Below are 21,596 nucleotides of genomic sequence, written 5' to 3' on the forward strand. Positions count from 1 at the left end.
GAGAATTTAGATTCCATGTCAGTACGGAAGTGACGCAATAAGTGTTGTGTTTACATTGCCGTGTGAAGGACGCAACACAGACAAACATATAGTGACCGAAAGTCGGTTGAGTCGAAAGTCGATACAAACGGCATGTTTACTTTATTTTTTAATTATTAAAATGACCAATTCAACTTTGTGATTGTTTCGTTCCGACTAACCAATAATCTTTTATGTCTTTTGTGAATAAATAATAACACGTGTTTGGGGTGACTTGATCTGACCTAATAAAAAATATGTTACAATCTTATTTATCAAAGTGCTTTTGTTTGTTTTTTTTCAATCTAATAATGACTCATTAAATAAATGTCTTGTTTAAACTTAAAATAATTTATTTTTTTAAAGTTTTTTTTTATAGATTCATAGCTGAAAGCCTGCGGTATAATTTTTTACTCAAAATTTGGTGCTTACTTCGAAAAATACGAAACAATCGACGAAAGAATACGAAGATGTCACAATTTACATTCTTCTTTTGCAATTTCCAAAAAGTAGATTTTTTCAGTTGAGTCATTTTCGTCCTAAGGGTGCAAAATTTGTAGATACAGTCAACGAAGTGTAGAAAATAATAACAGGGTGATTTGTGTATGGTAACACTTCAACAACAGTAAAGTAGTAAAATAAAATAGTAAATGTCATTCTTTAGAATTGCATATTTGTACCCCCATGTCTTTAATATTTTTTATGTGTTTACACAAGATATAATAAATAAAACTTATTTTACTGTGACAGAAAAAATAAAAAGAACCAAAAAAGGGTTTCTTGTTTTAGAGAAAATAAAATTCAGATTATTCCAGTAGCTTCTTTATTGATATTACAATACCTGGGAGACAATATACCCATATAATGTAGTAATAAACTAGTGAGTAAATAGGATTACACAATCAATGGTTATTGTTGCTTCGGGGACACAACACGCATATTAAGACTCCGTATTATCGAGTACTACACACTCAGGTCCTCCCACTATACTAGAGCTGTGTAGCTTTACTATCCGAGCAGTAGGGGTGGGTAGGGTAGACTAAACAAGCTAATTTCAAATTAATAGTCGCGAGTTCGTAATACCTACAAATCGCTGCTGACCGCCAATCTGACAATGGTAATAAATGCAATAAAAATTTGATAAAAACATGTGAGAAATTATATTGAACAAATGCATTCTTATGAGACTATGCGTTATACACATTTGAGATCGTCCATATTTTAAGAATACTACAAATAGTAATCAAATCATACTATGGGGATAAAAATAATGATTGCCATTCTAATTTGTTATTTTGTTAATGGAAACAATCTATGAATTGTAAGGATTACTTAAAAAGCACCTATGTAAGGTGATCTACACATTTAAAGGTAAAAAAAATTATGCCTTCGTTAAAATTTAAAAACTAAAACAATGCCAAATTATGAGCATTTACAAAATAAACAATTCTCGTGCAATCCTTTCACTAGACACTTCTCACTCCAAACAATTTCTAATAATAAATAACAGAATTTCTCTTAAAAATATTCAAAAAACTTAAAAATACAACATACGAGTACACACTGATATCGCTTATGCATAGACATTTTTTCCAATGATTTCATTTTATCACTCAATCGAAAATCGTGTCATGTTCATGAAAAGAAAACAATTAAAATTGAACAAACGTTACTCAATAAATTAACAATAACACGTTTTATTAATAACTTCAACCTATCCAATCATCCAGCAAAATACGCTGCAATCTCTTTCCCTTACGTAACGGAGAAGTAAAACCTTCTCTATTTTGGTCAACATAAAATGATGCCATCAAGTTGGAATAGGTTGGGTTTGAGTAGAAGATAATCTACGAGTGTTGTTTTTTTTCCTTAAGAAATATTCATAATACTGATCGAATCGTAATAAATTTATCTGATAAAATTTGTGCTTTTTATTTTATTTATCATAACGTACCAATTGAAATATAAATGTGTTTTTTAACATTTCTGAATGTTCAATTTCAATTACCGTAACATCGCGTAATGAAAACTTACAAGACATAATGAAAACAATCAACAATATTAAACGTATTACTAAAAATAAACTAACGTCCGTTCCATCGAATAAATCTTTCTGAATATTAACCAACAACTTTTTGGAGTCGCCTCCGTGTTAAAATGATGTCAGGTGTTCGTGACGGATGTGATATATTCGTAAACTCTATCTAGTGATGAGATCGCCCGATCCTCGCATTTGGCGTCCGTTTTGTGTTTGCACACTTGAAGTATGCGTAAATCATTTTGGCAACTAGAGCATCCGTTCTCTGAGTATACATTTTCTTGCGCTTCGCAACCGACGAAATCAAAAACAAACAGCTTCAGAATTAAAAGAAATAATATAAAATGAATGCAGAATTCAATGTCGAAGACGGTTGGATCGACATTTGGGTTTTCAGTGCCGAGTTGGTAATCACCGCCTGAAGTAAAAGCGTTTCCTTTTCTACGGAACTCCTTATGGTAGAAGAAGGGGTCCAGGCGGGAGCGGTTGATGTCGTAGGGGAAGGGAGACACGAAGGAGGGGGGGCTGATGACTTTTGAGGCCGATGGCCCAAACTCGAGGGTAGTTCTCCCTAGTTATTTCTTCTTCTGCACCTTCTCCGCGGCCTTTGTTACTTTTCCAGCCGACACGTCCTTAAACACCACACTCTAAGAAAAAGAAAAGATCACATTATCAAATACATGGATTATTTTTCAGAGGCTGATGACGATTTGACATTTTATCATTAATATTATGACACTTGCCAAATATGAATTTAATATTTTTATTTGAATACATCTTGGTTAGTTTATGGCGATTTTCACCAGCAAAGAAAAGAATTTCAAATTGTTAAAATGTTACTAGAATCATTGACAAGTAAGAAATAATCAAATCATCTAAAACTATGATTTCCTAAGAGAGCAGTGGCGCATCTAGCGGATGTCATGTAGCGCTGAGGATGATATCTTTAGAACGTTGTCTGTATTAACTTGATAGCGCAGGTTTCCTAGAGAGCTTTGATTGTAAGCGAAATGGGGTGCCATCATTTGCAGGATGGTTATCAGGATGGTCGAACAATTTCAGAATATTTTTTCTCGTGCAGCGCTGAGCATTGAGCCTGAAAATGAGTGCAAATGTGATTTCGACTATTACTAAAACTGACAAAATTTTGATTGGTTTTGTAAGAAAATCATGAAAGCTTTTAAAATTAGATTTTTCCAAATGATAGTTTTAAACTTTGGATGACCCCTCATTTTCCACATGATGCTACGTTTGTTTAGATTCTCCTTTTTTACCCTCGGTTTTATAAAAGCTTGTTAATAAAATAAGCTGATTACTTAATAAAATTCTGTGATCACAGCCGCTAAGTAACGGCACCACTCTTTGTAAGTTGACATTTCTGGTCACCACTATGACGGCCGAACTGTTGCGCCCACTGCAGTGCAGCATCACAGCATATCGTGGCTGCTACGTAGCAGTTATCTAGCAGTACTACTTTTTTAGAAAACCTTAGATGAATATTTTTTTTGTATTCAAATTTGTATAAATCTACTTATTATAATCTATTCTTTGGGATAGATCTTCCGGCTTTTCGTAGATCTCTTCGCCACTAAAACAGTCTAGGACAAAGATGGATAGGCATGGTTTAGCTCGAAGTCTTGTACGTTTATCGTGTTTACGAATATATTGTATACTATTATTTTATTGCCCTTGTTTGTGATTGCTACATAGTTTTATGTTCTTTATGTTCAGTTTCTTGTATACATGTTTCTTCATGTAACTGTTGTAATTGGCTTAGGCCGTATATATAATAAATAAAGAAATATAGCTGTACAAAAAATGAAATTATTTGTAATTTTAAAATCAACTTAACGGTTGAGTAATTCGACAAAGTATTAATGGATTGAGACTATTGGTTGATACCTTGATAACTCCCACAGCGACTGTCTGCCTCATATCACGCACTGCAAAGCGACCCAGGGGAGGGAACTCCTGGAAGGACTCCACACAGAGTGGTTTGGTAGGGACCAAGTTCACAATAGCGGCATCTCCAGACTTTATCGCCTTCGGATTCTCCTCTGTAGTTTTACCTGATAAAAATATTATAATGTTAATTTGTTTTATGTCACACAATGATGCAATTTAAATATCATTTGATACTATGAAAGAAAATTCAATTCATTGCAATATAAAACCATTTATAAAAATTAACACCTACTTGTATATATGTATATGCAAAACGAAAAAAAGTTAGGTACATTAGAAAATAGTAGAGTGCTGTTTAGTAAGACTTTTTAAGCTATTCAGTTGGTTTATTGTGTCCGTGCAGTTGAAGAATACAGATCTAAATGTGAAATAGAACAAGAACCCTGGGGATGAATGCTTGGAAATGAATCCAATTGGAATTCTAATGCAGAGCCGTATGCATCACTGGCTGCGAATGAAGAAACAATGGTGTAGATTTTTTTCAGTGGCAAATAAACGTAATTTTCATAAACACTTCTTAAAACAATATGCAATAATACTTTCTTACCTGTACGGCGATCGCATTTTTCTTTGATCTCAGCAAACTTGCAGGCAATGTGCGCAGTGTGACAATCCAGTACAGGAGTGTAGCCATTGGAGATCTGGCCGGGGTGGTTCAGTACTATTACCTGCAATCATAATTAATTTATAATTGATTAGTCTTAAAGAAAAGGTCTTTGACACAGAATACCCAACGATGATAACTTATGGGCTTTTTTTTCCAGATGGGAGTTGCCTCGTTTATTATGTACAAGGTTTATTTTTAAAAAGGTATGTTCCTTCTAACAACAAATTATTGTATGAGGGATAATATCATTACGAGGGTGGGATAATCCACTGTGACCTTCTTTAAGATATTTCTCCGCATTTGCTTTAAGAAGAGGAGGAAACCACAGAAAACCCATTCAGGATTGCCAGACCATAGACTGACATCAACAGACCTTCCGTTCCACTTAGGCAGTGCTCGGCATTTTGTGTCCTTCTTGTGTTTATTCCAACAATGTGGAAGTTCAGTGATTTTTACTGATTTATAAGATGCCTATATCCAACAGCGGAGAGATGAAGGCTGGATAAGGAGAAAGAAGAAAATTTAAGATTCTCATTATATTTCATATAATATATTTAACGCTGATTTGAATCCTATTTTTATTCATCGTAGAGCCTTGTTTATTTTCCTTGTATGTAGAACTTTTCTTAAGAGTCTGTTTATTTCGCCTTTCCTGGTTGGAAAGAGTTAGTTAAAAAAGTCGGTGAAATTAATTCTTGAAATTAAACTTTCAGTTGCCTATTTATGAAGTATCAGAAAATTGGTAGACTTAAATTACGAACTGCTCTTTTCAATAAATAGATAAAAGAAAATAAATCAATAAAAAAAAATACTTGCCTGTGCAATGAAATCGGCAGCACCTCTCGGAGGATTGTTTTTGGAGTCGCCAGCCACAAATCCTCTTCGTAATTCTTTCACCGATACATTCTAAAAAGCAAATAAAACATAGATTCTTTTAAAATTAAATTGCTAAACAAAAATGTATTTTTCCATTTCACAACACTTCTTTACTGCCTTATAAAAAATTGAACTTTGTCTTTTTTCTAAATGGGATTGATCTATATTTTTTCTCTGGTATTATGATTATTTTTTTTTTTAATTCTGTGTATATTTTTTTTTAATCAATACTTTTATTAACAACTATCATGGTGTTGTAAAATATTATTTGCCATTTAAAATAGGTGTAATTCATTTAAAATTATCTTTACTTTTGTTTACCTATTTTATTTAAAAACAATTATTATATCTTTGTTTGCTGTATTTTTTTTTTTTTGATTTAAATAAATATTAGCGTTCTTATAATTTACACAAATATTTCAATTTTGGTGGCCATTTTCAACGAGTTATAAATAACTCACTATTAGAAAATGGGAATCAAATTGGGGTAGTGGGGTTTGAACTTTGGGCCTCTGGCCCGTGAGTCCGCAACACTAGCCACGGGACCACAACCCGATTCAAATAATTAATTTGATTATGTTAAGAATATTTTAATATTTTTCCAACCAATGATTTTTATGTTACTTGACATCGTAGTTTTAAGTTTTAACCATAAAAAACATTGCGATATAATTGTAATTTTTGTTATCTCTAAGGCACTAATTATGTTTGTTTGCCTTAATATTTTATTTTTACTGAATTCAATGCTGTGGGTCATATTAAAAGAAGTGATGTAAGTAAAGTAACCTTGACGTTGAAGCCGACATTGTCTCCGGGAACAGCTTCTTGGAGGGCCTCATGATGCATCTCCACAGACTTAACTTCAGTAGTTAGGGCAGCAGGAGCAAATACAACCAGCATACCTAGAAAACACAAGATGACAAATTTCAAGGAGGGAAAGTTTTGTGTTTTAATGCATTTTTAGTATTAAAATAAATACATTTCACCTAACATGAATTTACAATAATGATATTTATACCTGTAAACTCTTGTGTGATTATGATGTCACGTGAATCTACATAGAATTCAAGACTTGATATGTATCTTATTTTTTTAACACTAGAGTATGGATCGATTAACAAGAGCTGCAAATTTACAGCATGGTGATTTTAAAAACGTTATATAAAATTTTAACCAAATGTGCCATCTTTTTTAAAAACCTCTGTTGGATTAGAAAGTTGTGTATATAAAAAAAAACCAATCGGTTAAGCAAATGTTATAAATATATTAACTTATTTTTAGATGTGTACATTTTTTGTTTAATATTTTGTGTTCATCGTATTATAATGAAAATTCAATGTAATTAAAATGCACATCCCAAGTTATATTTTTACAGTAGATTGATTTAGGAATATAAATAGTGGGATTTTTTGTTTATCAATTAATAGTGTCTAAATATATATTCTCCAATGTAACTTGTACCATGCATTTTATTTCATCATCATCATCATCATTCCCTTTCTGCACCCATGGGCACTGCATTGGTACACCAATCGTAGCGTATCTTGATAAATTTTTGTTACATGAAGATAAGATGATCAGTCTTACGCTTCAGGTAACAGTTCAGGGACTATGAAATATTCTAGTGTGAAAACACACTTTTAAATCAATAACCATGTCGGGAATCAAACTCGAGACCTCTTGCATGGTAGGCAAATGCGCTGATCATTACACCACGAGACTGATGTATTTTTAAGGAGTTAAAAAAATTGTATTTTTTCAGTTTACCTACCTAGAATTTATATAGTGAAATTTACAATATTAATTTAATAATTACGTATTTAAGAAAATTCTACGTGATAAATACCTGGCTTCAGGATTCCAGTCTCCACTCGACCCACGGGCACCGTCCCGATCCCTCCAATCTTGTAAACGTCCTGCAGCGGCAAGCGAAGGGGCTTCTCCGTGGGGCGAGAGGGGGGCAAAATGGCATCTAAAGCCTGAAAACGGCAAGTCAATCTTATGTTACAACACAGCCACATTTGTTTTAGAATGTAGTACTGCATAGCATCTGGATTATGAATGTTATATGACAACATTACCTTGATACAAGTGAAAGAATTTGGATGTATATTATTACACATTTACTTAATATCGATAACATTCAACCCTGCGCCGAATCTAAGGGGCGCTAGCGCCCTGCCACTAAATGAAAAGGGATGGATATTTTCCACTAGGTTTGTAAGTGAATACGAGCACATTATTCTCCCCTCCCTTGTAAGTAAGTGTCTGGTTCTTTGTGCAAACTGAACCTACGGTAGGTTCAGCTCTAAATGGATCAACCTGGGTGTTCACATTAGAAATTTAAAATGCATTTACTTCCTTACCTACCTAATTTAAAAAATGGCAAGTTTATTTTTAAATTACCGGTATTCCTAAGTACGTATTTATTTATTTCTGCATATGTTGGCAGTTGGCATTGCATGGATAAGCTTGTTTTTTAGTTTGAAAACTGGATTCTGGGTGGTTTGTTTGTTTTGGAGCAAATTCTTGTCGTCTTTTTCAAATGATAATTAAGGCAAGTTTAAAATATATTTCACCTAAATAAAACTAATTCGATTTAATAGACATAGATTGTAAGATAATTACACATGTTTCATGAATCTTGTTGATTTTAGTTCTTCAAAATTAATCATAAAATAAGTATATATCACAGAAAAATAAATATTTTTTAATCCGCAGGAATTAATAAAGATCTAAATAGGTGGAGTAGACATTCAATTGAGAATTTTTTTAAGGGGCCATTTTTTAATATTTTTTTATTAAATTGAAAACATACTATACATAATTTTATACAATATTCCCAAGGAGTTTTTTTTTAAAACTCGTTTAGGGACATACAGATAACAATATTTATTTAAAGAAGTTTTTATATTTTAAACTATAACATTATTTACAAAAGCTGAATAAAAATTATGAGACACTACAAATTAAAAGGGTATGAAAAATATTTACTAGTAACAAAAAAAACATAATACTAGGGTATGGAAATAAATTCAAAATGATGTATACATTATACAATCTGGGAAAGAAAAATTAAAAAATGTAAAAAGTTTAAAAATTACATGTATGTATATATACAAACTGAACTAGTACGAGAGTGCAAATGTTCGAAATTACAAGAATAAAAAAAGTTTTTTTTAAATTAACAAAATATGCGCACACCCAATACAGGTTAAAAAAATATCAAAAACGTATTAAAATTACGTATACAATAATGTATACGTAATTTTAACAAGTTTTAACAAATTTTTGTATTAACAAGCTAAAAAAGTATAAAAAAAACACAAATAACATTTTAATAGTATTAAAAATTACATATACAAGCAAAAACGGTAAAATATTAAAAGTTATGTGTTCAAGATTCTCGCATTCTCAAAAATAATTTCTCATTCTTTGACATTATGTAATTATTAGTTATAAATTACCTCAATCAAGCACTTCCCCTCCACTTTGCCCTCCTTGCGCTCGATGGTCCACCCCTTGAACCAGGGCATCTTGTCAGATGGCTCCAGCATGTTGTCTCCGTGCCACCCGGAGATCGGGACAAAGGCAACAGACAACGGATTGTAGCCTGCAAAATATTATTTTAAAGAGTTATTTGGGTAAATACGTACAGTTAAAACCAAACTAAAAGATCAAATAAATCCAGTGCGTCCAAATGTTTAATAGCCTACATTAATGTGTCAGTGCTTGTCGGCAAACCGAGTAAACATACAATGTTTGTGTGTTGGGAGGCACATTTAAATATTTTATTTAAAAACTCTGTTACACACACAAGGCTATTAAGATTTGAATGGACTGTATTTAAACAAGTATAATAAAAATATAATTTTTAGTGAAATAAAATTAAATATAATATTTAAATACTCTGTTACACACACGTATTTAAACAAGTATAATAAAAATATAATTTTTAGTGATATAAAAATATATTATTGTTATCAAAAACATTTTTCACTTTGTGGTATGACATTTTACACTTATTTGTTTATAAATTTGCATAAACCACTTTAATTTTTTTGATTACACTTCGACCGACTTCGACCTCGACCTTAACTAAGTTAAATTCCTGACAATGAGGTAGTAACCTCGAAATCGGTCGAAGTGTAATTAAAAAAATTAAAGTAGTTTATACAAATTTATAAACAAATTAATATAAAGATATGTTTTTGAATTTATTTCTTTAATAACATTATCAGAAAAGAAAAATTTTGACCTTTGACTTTCTTTCTACATATTTAAAAAAATATATTTTTATGGCACCACAACAGGCCAGGAGGCCTAATTACACCACAGAACACATGAGACTTGAGAAAAATCACATTTTATTTTTGAGTCCTTACCGGAGATCGAACTCGGAACCTTCCATGGGTGAGTCAAGTGTCTTGACCACTACACCATGGAGACCATAGATAGGCACATTATCACAACCATAATTGAACTGTCTTACCTATCGCAATACCATTGAATCACCCAATGAATGTTGACTGTTTTAATGTTCTCCACATTAAGGAAACAAATTACAGACCTTATCTTATAATTAGGTTGGATTTTCAATTTTATTCGGCATTCCAAACAAGTACCACGAAGCGTACACAACAGTCAGCTGACTTATAATAGCATCACTTCCTCAATAGATCAGGGTAAGTACCATGAATGCGTAAAATCGCGATCGCATCGTTGCAAAGGCAAGAAATACAAATGGAACATACTTTCTCCATACGCCTTAATTATGCTTTTGCCAATCCCAAGTTTTGACACTGACCGCATGATAATATCCCGATACTTAATGGATCTTGGCTTGGAGGGGAAGATTGAGCAAAATGAGAACTCTCATCCTCCACACAGTAGCCAGGTTCTTCAGATTCTTCTTCAAGACCTGCGCTTGGAGAGCGAGAACTAATTTACGGGGACTCGTCACAAAAGATTTTCACATGTCATAATGATGTCAGGAGCTTACATAGCACTGACCCCCATTTCAAAGAATAAGACCGTACTATAAAATAATAAACAATAAAAAAATCGACTATATGCAATAATGAGGGGGATTTACCAATCTTCTTTATATAGGAGGAGACTTCCTTCTTGATTTCCTCATAGCGAGCCTCGTGATAGGGAGGTTCTGTGGAGTCCATCTTGTTGACACCGACCACCAGCTGCTTGACCCCGAGAGTGAAGGCCAGAAGGGCGTGCTCTCGTGTCTGCCCGTTCTTACTGATCCCGGCTTCGAACTCTCCAGTGCCAGCTGCGACGATGAGCACAGCACAATCAGCCTGGAACAGAACAAAATATTTCGATTTAGTAAAAGAAACACTAAAAGAGTTCTAAATTGATGTTACACAGGACACTAAATTGGAAAACCAAATGCAGCGTGGCTCGATCATCTATTTGGTATTCACATAAGTTGTGTTTTCGTTTTTTTTCTCAAATTTTAAAATGAATACCAAAAGTAAAACAAAATCATAAAGGTTAAACGTCATTCGAAAGAAAAAATTCTGCTTTACAAGATCAAGTGAGTATTTTTGACACCTTTTTCTGTTCGCATTCAATCGAAGGAATAAAGCTCCATGGCTGCTTGCGATATTTGCGCAGTGTACGGTGGTAAAGATGCCATGAATTATTGTCAAATTTGGTGTTAGCATAATACTTCTTAATTTTTTTTCAAACGAAGAGAGCAAGAGGACACAGTTAAAAAAAAATTTACACATCGACTCTGACAGGAGTCGAATCTGGGACCTCAAGCATATTAGACGAAAGGCGAAACCACTACACAACAAGGCGAACTTATCCCCGGTTTATTTCCTTGTTATCTGAGAGTTTCAGTTTAAGCATTTGAGTCGAAAACACTCATTCCGGGTTCCGGTTCAATTTCACACAGAACAATATTCTCAGTCTGCCTGAAAACTAATAAATTTTGGCTTGTGGTGTGCTAAAAAAAAAATTTTTTTTTAATGTAAATAATTAGGTACCTGCGAAGTCCCTGTGATCATGTTTTTGATGAAATCTCTGTGTCCGGGCGCGTCAATGATGGTGACATAGTACTTGGCCGTCTCAAACTTCCACAGCGCGATGTCGATGGTGATGCCGCGTTCCCTCTCGGCCTTCAACTTGTCCAGCACCCAGGCGTACTTGAAGGAGCCCTTGCCCATCTCCTGCGCCTCCTTCTCGAACTTCTCTATGGTCCTCTTGTCTATGCCACCGCACTTGTAGATGAGATGGCCTGTGGTGGTGGACTTTCCCGAGTCCACATGGCCGATGACCACGATGTTGATGTGAGTCTTCTCCTTACCCATGCTGCTGATGCTGTTGTCGTTATATACTTGATCTGCGCTTCTGTGTTAGCTAAACAAAATACAAAATATGAAATGACCTAATAAAGCTCAGCCGAAATCAAGTGAGGGTTATCACTAGAGCCCGCCCAGGGCACTGCAGACTATATAAACACCTTGATAGAATTAACCTTTCTGAAACTTCTAGATGTAGGTTCTTCAGTGCAGAAACACTTTGCACATTCTATGTAAATGTGATACTTCAGAATAAGAAGTCTCATTATCGGGGGACCACTGGCTAAACCTGAGGATGTTAGAGAGACCGCCCTCTACCTAATAGCTAGATACTTTATTAATCTGGACTTGGAGGGAGAGATTTAACAATATGAGAACACTCGCCCTCCACTCAGTAGCCTGGGTTTTTAAAGATCTGGGCTTGGAAGGGGAGAACTAATTTATGGGGACACGTTACAATAGATCTACATAGGCCGCAGTAACGTCGGGAGCTTTATATAGCACTTAGCCCCAGCTACAAAAATAAGAATATAAGAACCTCTTCAAAGTTACAGTACTGAGACATTCCCGCAGTAGTGGCCAGTAAATAAGCCAATTTTCGCAAGAGTATTTTATGTTTGAAAGGTTTTTGTCGTTACCTCATCATGTTAGACATATACAATTACACATGAAAAAAGAGGAGAGATGATTATCGAAGGCCAGCACAGAAAGAAAACTTTCCTCTCCTGTTCTCTACTTTATCTCCTTATTCTAAACTCTCTCTTTCTCCTTTTTGGAAAATTCAGTTAATACAGTTTTTTCTCTCTTGGGAGGAATGAGAGAGCCATCTCCTTCACGTAGGTAACACATCGTTCTTTAGCAATTCATTTTCTGTTCAAAAGTGGCAGACTTTGGCATGAGCTACCTCTTCATATACAAAATGAAACATTATTATACCGAGGATATTCTGACAGAATGCATTAAGTCAACAGCCTTCATATATTTAAAATATTTTTAAACAAAAATAAATATAGCAATGTAAAAAAAATGAGAGATGAACTAAAATGGTTATCTGTAAGAAGGAGACTTAAATTTATTATTTAAAAAAAAAAAAAAAATATTTGCGTTCTTATTATTTACCCAAATATTTAATTTTGAGGGCCATTTTCAACGAGTTGTAAATAACTCACTATTAGAAAATGGGAATCAAGTTGGGGTAGAGTGGGATTCGAACCACAGACCTTTGGTCCGTGAGTCCGAGACACTAGCCACAGGACCACAACCCGATTCAATTTAATATGTTGATATTTATACATAAATTTTTTCACGATAAATTACCAAAATATTTTAAGGATAAAGTTGTCTTAAACAAAAATTGTCATGAATATGCTACTAGACAAAAAGATAAAATAAGACTACCATTATTGAAAAGAGCTGAGTCGCAAAATTGTTTGATGTATAAGGGTTTAAAAATGTATGATGAGATGCCTGAATGTATGAAGAATGAAAAGTGTCTGAAAGAATTTAAAAATAAATGTATAAGTTACTGTAAGGAAATGTAAATATATATAGATGATGTAAATGTACATAATAGTCTATATTAGTTTTAATATAAGCTAACTTAAGAAATAAATTTAAAAAAATAAAAAAAATAAGTGCAAGATGTTAATTTCAAATTTTATGCTATGGTGCTCGTGTGGCACCCAAACATCGAGCTTTTTTTAAATCCAGCCTTCTGCAAATGGTTCAAAACGATTTTACGATCAATATTCAGCTCCTGGGCGAAGCTACGACTGCTAACATGACGGTCTATCTGGATATTTTCCATGATTTTATCAACATTTTCGACAACAGGCCTGCCAGAGCGTGGTGCATCATTCACCTCCACTAGACCAAAATGAAATCGTTCGAACCACTGTTGTGCAGCACGAACCGAAAGAGTATCGGCCCCGTATACATCGCAAAATTTTTTGGTCGCCTTTGACGCATTTTTCCCTTGGTAGTAAAAATGTAAAATATGGCGAATTTCTCCCTTTGAGACCTCCATACTCGACGCATGATAGTTTACGACTGAACCGACTAAGCGCATATCATAATGTTGAAGAAGCGTTTGTAGTATACACTCACACCTTTACAACGCCGTATCGTATGATCCAATGTGGCCAATAGTGAACGCGATATACTTAGTCGAAAAACAGGCCGCGAAATACGAAATTACTTTTTCCGCAACCTGATATATACAATATATACAACACATACATAACATGATAAAATAAAATAAAAATATATAAAATAAAAAAATGCTTTATGAGTTCAGCTAATTAAATCGATACGGCCGTTCTGTGGGTAGATTTGGTATTTCAATATTGATGAAACTTTTGGCCGCGTTTAACGATTCGCCAATCACGCAACTCCATTACAAGAGCGAAACGTTACTTGATTTTTCACAACATTAGATGTTTATATAACATAATATTCAGGACCTTAGAGCAGCGGTTTCCAACCTTTATGCTACTACGCCTCCCCGAAAAAAAAATGTGTTCCGCGCCTCCCTTTCTTTTATTTTTTAAATAATTATAATAATATTTTTAATGTTGTCCCGTGGCTAGTATTGTGGACTTACGGGCCAGAGGTCCGAGGTTCGAACCCCACTTTACCCCAACTTCCATTTTCTAGTAGTGAGTTATTTATAACTCGTTAAAAATGCCCACGAAAATTGAAATATTTTGGTAAATTATAATAACGCTAATTTTTTTTTTTTTTTTTTAATACATTCCCTTTCCGCACTTAATGATGCATGAGGCACTGGATTGGTACGCCAATCGCAGCGTATCTTGATCATTTTTGTTACATTAAGGTAAGGTGACCAGTCTTACGCTTCAAGTACCAGTCCAGGGAATACATGCATATAATAATATAGACACGTTTTATTATTATTATTAATAATAATACACTAGCAGCTATTAAGCTGATGCGTGTAAAACAAGTGTGTGGTTATTTAACATTATAAATTGATGTGTGCGTCTAGGCGGTTTTGGAACACATCAACTGAACCAATCACTTTCTCGGGAAGGCCAATTTATTTCTCCACAACTCGGTTTGTCAGGAAGTTCTTCCTGAGGTTGGATGAAAAGGAGGTAGTGTTGAGTTTCAATGAATGACCTTTTAAAATAGTAAAAACTTAATTACAACAAAAAACCGTAAATTAAAAACAACAGAATCATAAAAAGGTTATGATTTAATAACATAGATGTACGTTCATGTATATTCATTTTGAAGGATGGTATATGATCTAAAAATTGAATGCGAGGGTTGTTGTTGTTTATTGGCTCAAAGTTTATCAAATCTTGTGAGCAATGTGGAGAGTGCCACTCGTATCTGCTTTTCGACTACTAACCTGGCTCGATATTCGGTTTTCATTGCAGCCAGGGCCGAATAGCCAGTTTCGCATAAATAAAACGTTACAGACGGTAGAAAAACCTGCATTTCTTTGCAATACAAAGATTCATACTCTACGCTAAGATTCATACACAATTATATTATTGTATCAATTTCATTTTTTAATAAATAAAATTGGCGCCTACCCACGGAGGCGCGGACTATGCCATGATATGCGATGATACCCACGAGCCAGTACAAAAAAAAATAAAGCACCAAATTTGACCCACTTCTCAAAAAGGTTTGTCATCACTGTTTCATGGTGTATTTTTAATGATTTGAAATATCATAAAGTAAAACGCTGACAGCAGTGTCATAGTTATGGTAAAGAATTACACAGAAATTCAGAAAATGTGTAGGTATATTTGTTTATCTATTCATTCAAAATTACCCAGGTTTAAATATTAATGAATTTTTTATTATACATATAAAAGACGAGTGATACTTTAATCCACAAACTTGGAATAGCCAGTGACAGGTTTCATCGTTTTCGCGACATCAACGAGACTGGTATCTTTATTAAGGAGTTCAATGTATTTATGCAAAACAGAGGTAAGGATAGATAATTCAAAATCATATGAAAGTAAATTAAATAAAGTTATTTTTATTTTAAGGATCATTATCAAAATTTTAAAACAAGACACTAAAAATAAAATACTTAAACTCATTAAAATAGCATTATATAAACTCATTAGTTAACCTGAAAATTTTTTGATAATGATCCTTAAGATAAAAATAACTTTATTTAATTTACTTTCATACAATTTTGGATTCTCTATCCTTACCTCTGTTTGTATAAATACACTGAACTCCTTAGTAAAGATACCAGTCTCGAAGATGTCGCAAAAGCGATGAAACCGGTCACTGGGTATTCCAAATTTGTAGATTAAAGTATCACTCGTCTTTTATTTTTATAATAAATTACAATGAACTTCCATCAAGAATTTTCACTTTCAAACTTAAATTAATGAACTTATTAAGGCTTTTTAGGCTGAGCCCGTGTCAAGCCATATTAATTAACAATAAAAAATAAACAGTACAATTAATTAGATTTAATAATAATGACATGTGATGCAATAGAATAAAGACCCAGAAAAACAAGGTATAAATAATAAAATTTCAAAGAATACAAGGTAAAAAAAAATCAGATATAAGTATTAAAATATAAACTGTGCAAATTTAGATTAATACATAATCAAATATACAGAATAATAGTTTCATTGAAATCAACAAAATAATAGTAAAATATAGTAGTGCCTATCTCACATTAATGTATGCGCGTGTGGTGTATCGTAATACGTATTATTTTTAATTGTTGAAGGAAAGTGAATATTTGCTGATTATATTAGATGCAGCTAGTAAAGGAATAACGTGTGTCTATTTTTTTGCATGATAGTTTCCTATGATTGATCGTATTAAAAACGCGTCCACAAACTGTTAATTATCATTATTTTGACGTGATTTAGTTTTAGTTAATTTTTCTGAGAGTGAATTTATTTCAATACAGTCAAATAATTCCCTCCACATACCCGAAAACCGTTTTGAAGACAGTGGGTTTCAGTGTACAATCGAGTTAGGTACTTTTTTAAAGTTTCAATTTCATGAACAGCGGTTTTTAATTTAATTTAAAACTACTGCTTTCATCGCCCCTTTCACTGTGAGTTTAGCAAATTATCATTATAATAATCATTCCCCTTTCGGCACCTAATAGTGCATGGGGCACTGCACCGGTCCTTGATCAGTCTTACGCTTCAAGTGCCAGTCCAGGGATTATGAAATATTATAGCGTAAAAACACCTTCTTCAATAATATTTCACGTCAACCACGCCAGGAATCGAACCCGAGACCTCTTGCATGGTAGGCAATTGCACCGACTGCTACACCGTCGACTGTCGATTGGCAAATTAAGTAGAGGGGTTATGTCGGATATCGTAATTCTTTCTCACGACCAATGACCATATTGCAAACACGAATGGTAGCAAAACTGTGTTTTCTCTTATTAAATTCAGTTACAAGAGTCTATTTCAACTCTAGTATTTTTTTGTAAATTAAAATTATTATCATTATTTTAAACATTATTTAATCTCTGTGGCTTCGATACACAGTAGTTTACGTAAGCATAGCCGCCAGCGTCATCTTTATCATGAATATTTTTTTTAATTCAGAAAAGACGTGTTAGGCAAATGGTAAATGCTGATTACCTGGCAACTTCGCAAATTTGACCACATAACCGAGTATCGCACGCAACTACACTGGCTCAGTATCAGGCATAGAAGAAACATTCACATTCTATCACTTCTTCACAATATTTTAAATAATCCCACTTCGCCTGTTTATCTGAGAGAGCTCATCCAACCTCTTTCACAACACGGACTATCTCTTCGTTCTAGTAACGAGAGAACCCTTTTAATACCCTGTCATCGCTCTAATTTTTTTGCCTCCTCTTTCACAGTAGTAGCCGCTCGATTGTGGAATAATCTACCAACTAATGTTAGAGACGCCCCTTCTTTATTTACATTTAAGTCGAGATTGAAATGTCACTATCTAAATATTTGAATTGTTCCTTTATCCTTCTTCTTTCCTTCCCATCCCCTCTCCTCTCTTCATAGTAAAGTGTTATTTATTTTTTTTATACATATATTTATTTTTGTTAATCTTTGCTTTTAATTTTTGTATAAAATTGTAAGATTCAATATGTCCATGTATTTATAATTTTCTCAAACTGAACGGTTTGGGTAGGTAGGAAGAAATTGCCTTAAGGCAATATGCCCGCCCTTATATGTATATTTATTGTATATGTATATAAAGTGTCAATAAATAAATAAATAAACATGTAAGCCAATTTTTATTAGATTAAATTTGTTAACAGTGACGGGTATTTATATCATGGAACTAGTTTTATTGTTAAATCAAGACCTGAATATTTTAGTACACAAGGAAAAAGCCACTTTCTCATGGTGTTATCACCAGGAATAAAAGTAGGTTAAAAATTCCATTGACGAAAAAATCATTTTTACTAAAAGGGGGCCATATGCATGGCAATAAAAATAAGCTTCCTAAAAAAATAAAGAGATGCATTGTACAATTTTAAAAAAGTGTTTGTTTGTTATTTTTTATATATTTCGGTATCAAAAAATGACTTGATTTTTATGGTTTTTACTTTTACTTTTTTTTTTTTTTTTTTATCCATACATAATTAATTATATTGTGTTACTAAAATATTTAAAGAGATAAATCCTTGCAAAAAAAAACTGCCATTACAGTTTGGCGGGAATTCAATAATTGTTCAAAAAAATGCTAATGTAAAAATTTTCAATAAATTTCAAAAAAAGTATTTGAAAATGGTGTTTTTACACTAGAATATTTCATAGTCCCTGGACGTGTAAGACGATCATCTTACCTTCATGTAACGATCAAGATACGCTGCGATTGGTGTACCGATGCAGTGCCCTGTGCACCATTAGGTGCGGAAAGGGAATGATGAATATTACAAGATAGTAAACGGCCATAATTAAAGAAATTGAAAATGTTCTTAAGTGAATTTGTCGCAACTATTTCTTTTATACAAACATACATTCTGCATGCGTATTATGTAGGTGAATTTTACATTTTCTCGGTGATATAATATTTCGAAATTAATTTTATTACAGTTTATTATTTGAGCTTGGGAATAAAGCTTGCTATAAAACAACATACCACGTGCTGTCTGCGACAATTGCAAAAAAAAACAAGTCGTGTGTGCAACTCGCAAATGTGCACTCGGCAAATCTAATAATAGTTTGAAATACTTTATTAGCTCTGCTCCGCTATTTTATTTTATCTAGACATATCAATAGCGTCCATTTTGAGACGAAATTTGATATTTAACCTTGTTTTATATATCACACATTAATAATATAAGCCTAGATCTTCTGTAAAAATGAAATCGATTCGTCTAAGACTAAGGGATGTCTACTGGCCTTGAAACGTTTGTAACAGTTAACAAATTACGATTGAATAATAAATAACGGTGCGTGAGAATGCATTGCATGTTTAATACATGTTTTTTTACGATAGTTAATAAAATAATTAAGTTATTAAGTCGGCCAAAATATATATGATCGAATGAAAAACGGCGTGCGTTGTCCAAAGTAATGGCGACATGAGTCATGTCAGACACACCACTAAATATTAAATCAAACAAGAATTATCACGAAAAAACAATAAAAAATAATCAATTACACATTTAAGTTAAATATTGATAGTACCTTTAATTGATTTTATGTTTAAATCTCTTGAAACCTTGCCGGTAAATTGCGTAACTAAAATGTGTACCGGCGAGCTATCTGCTCGGACAAAATCTAAAAATTACAGCGTTTTTAAATAAGGCACAAGAGAAAACTTAGTGATATCGTTTGCAAAGGTTTAATGCGAGTTTAATAATGAGGAAATAGTGAGTAAAATGTGTTGTAATAAGGGAAAATATCGGAAAGAACACGCTTACCCCCTGTAGCGGCTAAAGTCTCGAAGATTTTCCGGGCATGCGCGCCAAGCTCACGTCCATCCGGGAACTTCGATCAATACATAGCAACAATATGCACATTTTGTTATAATAAAATACGGTTTATGCGCCAATAACAATCGCGTAATATTAGCCTATTTTCAGCTGCGTTTAAAACAACTTTCGCGAATTTACGGATTTGTTAGATGACAATTTGAACACTCGGAACAGGTGACATCGGAAGTTTGGAAAAAGGGTTCATTTGTTTCCGCTTAGGGCTGGAGTTTGAACTTGGAATGTAATTAAGAACTTTTGGAATAAATATGTGCAGGTACTATCACATATTCGATATGACTTGAGGTGGAATTATATAAAACATTTTTCTATTAAAAATAATCGTAGTAGTTGACAGTCTGGAATCATTTTCATTTACTTATATATTAGTTTTTAAATATCAATCCATCACACTTGTGAACTTAAGGTCCTTTTTCCTTAAAATATATAAATAATTGGCTCTCCTGCAAAATTTGACGCATTAGCCATTTATACTTTTTATCATCAATATTGATAATACATCTTGGCAATGAGTAACAATACCTACCATGGTTTTGAGAAAAATGACTTTAAAATTGACAAGTTAAAAGGATATGCGAAAAAGAAAATTTTATTTATTTATTAAGGAAATCATTCATTTTTTTAAATAAATACAAGGTACAAAAGAACAATTAAAAAAAGTAAGACCAATTACAGATTTCAAATTAATTTATTATGAATGCAGGAGAGCGGAAAAAATATTTTATATAAAACTAAAAAATTAAATAAAAATTACTTAAAGGGAGAAGACATTGTATAGCTCCAACTTTACTTTCCTCCCCTCTCGCTCTGCTTCTATGAACATTTATATTTCTTAGTAAAAATTCACAACCAACAATAATTAATTAGATGCAGGTAGTAAATGTACATATTGAATAAGTAAAAATTAAGAGTTGAAATTAAAAATTAAAGAAGTTAAAATTAAAAGTTAAAATTAAAAGTTAAAATCAAAAGTTAAAGTTAAAAGTTAAAATCAAAAGTTAAAATTAAAAGTTAAAATTAAAATATAATATGTAATGATTTGAATGAATACGTATTTGAGCATTGTTTTTCTGTCACTTTCTCGCAAATGTCTCCCTGATACTGTGCGAAAAAGACAACGGCACGTCGGACAAATTACTTATGATAACTAAAATCGACAAAATCGACGTTTTGTAGTCCCGTTTTCTGCACCCTAAAACACTGAACAGATTTAAAAAAAAAAGAAACAGACTGAAATTTTCTGTGTCGGTGCCTTTTGCGTTTTACAAAGATGGTTATCATATTTGTATACGGTGTGTCCGAAGACGGCAGATAAAACTTCGCGCTTTTGAGAATTTTTGGATGGTTCTAGCTCCCATAAGAAAATATTTACTAAAAAAACAAAACGATAGCAACACGCTATTGGTAAATGTAAGGGAGCGGATAAATAAATAAAATAAAAATCTGCATAGATAATAGGGTCTATACTCATATTTTAATTTTTATTTTCAAATAATCAAAAAATTACCATGAGATAACAATATTATTTTTTCCGTGCAAATTTTCTACAGAGGTTCAAAATATGTATATTTTGAATTGCCTGAAAATGAAACGTTTCGCGCCCTATGGAACAAACGTCACGTATTACGTTACCGTGCCATACCTGCACGCAATGTTTGTTAGACGCGCACCCGCGGGCATGACGTGAGGCGTGAGACATCAAGGGACGTGACGCCAGCGGCGATCTGTTTTGATTTATATGTGCTCGTTTTCAAACCCGAAAAGTATGAATAAAAACTTGTATTTTATGCATTG

General features: G+C 33.1%; 1 protein-coding gene across 2 annotated transcripts; it reads right to left on the reverse strand.

Annotated features, from left to right (window-relative positions):
- Positions 1 to 827: 827 nt before the first annotated feature.
- Positions 828 to 20,007, reverse strand: LOC148274404 (elongation factor 1-alpha-like). Of its 2 annotated transcripts, none has more exons than XM_088237166.1 (10): positions 19,731 to 20,007; positions 11,516 to 11,888; positions 10,600 to 10,819; positions 8,972 to 9,117; positions 7,351 to 7,483; positions 6,291 to 6,406; positions 5,445 to 5,534; positions 4,569 to 4,689; positions 3,959 to 4,125; positions 828 to 2,703 (listed from the first exon to the last, which is right to left on the reverse strand). In XM_088237166.1, the coding sequence occupies exons 2-10, from the start codon at positions 11,837 to 11,839 to the stop codon at positions 2,632 to 2,634; spliced, it is 1,389 nt and encodes a 462-aa protein (XP_088093292.1). In that variant the 5' UTR covers positions 11,840 to 11,888; positions 19,731 to 20,007; the 3' UTR covers positions 828 to 2,631. The 2 variants fall into 2 exon arrangements, with proteins under 2 accessions (XP_088093292.1, XP_088093293.1); XM_088237167.1 differs by having other exon boundaries at positions 19,495 to 19,740.
- Positions 20,008 to 21,596: the final 1,589 nt, after the last annotated feature.

Source organism: Micrasema longulum, unplaced genomic scaffold (assembly GCF_059751315.1).
Source record: "Micrasema longulum isolate JH-2025_06_02 unplaced genomic scaffold, ASM5975131v1 h1tg001663l, whole genome shotgun sequence".
In the NCBI taxonomy this organism is placed as follows: Eukaryota; Metazoa; Arthropoda; class Insecta; order Trichoptera; family Brachycentridae; genus Micrasema; species Micrasema longulum.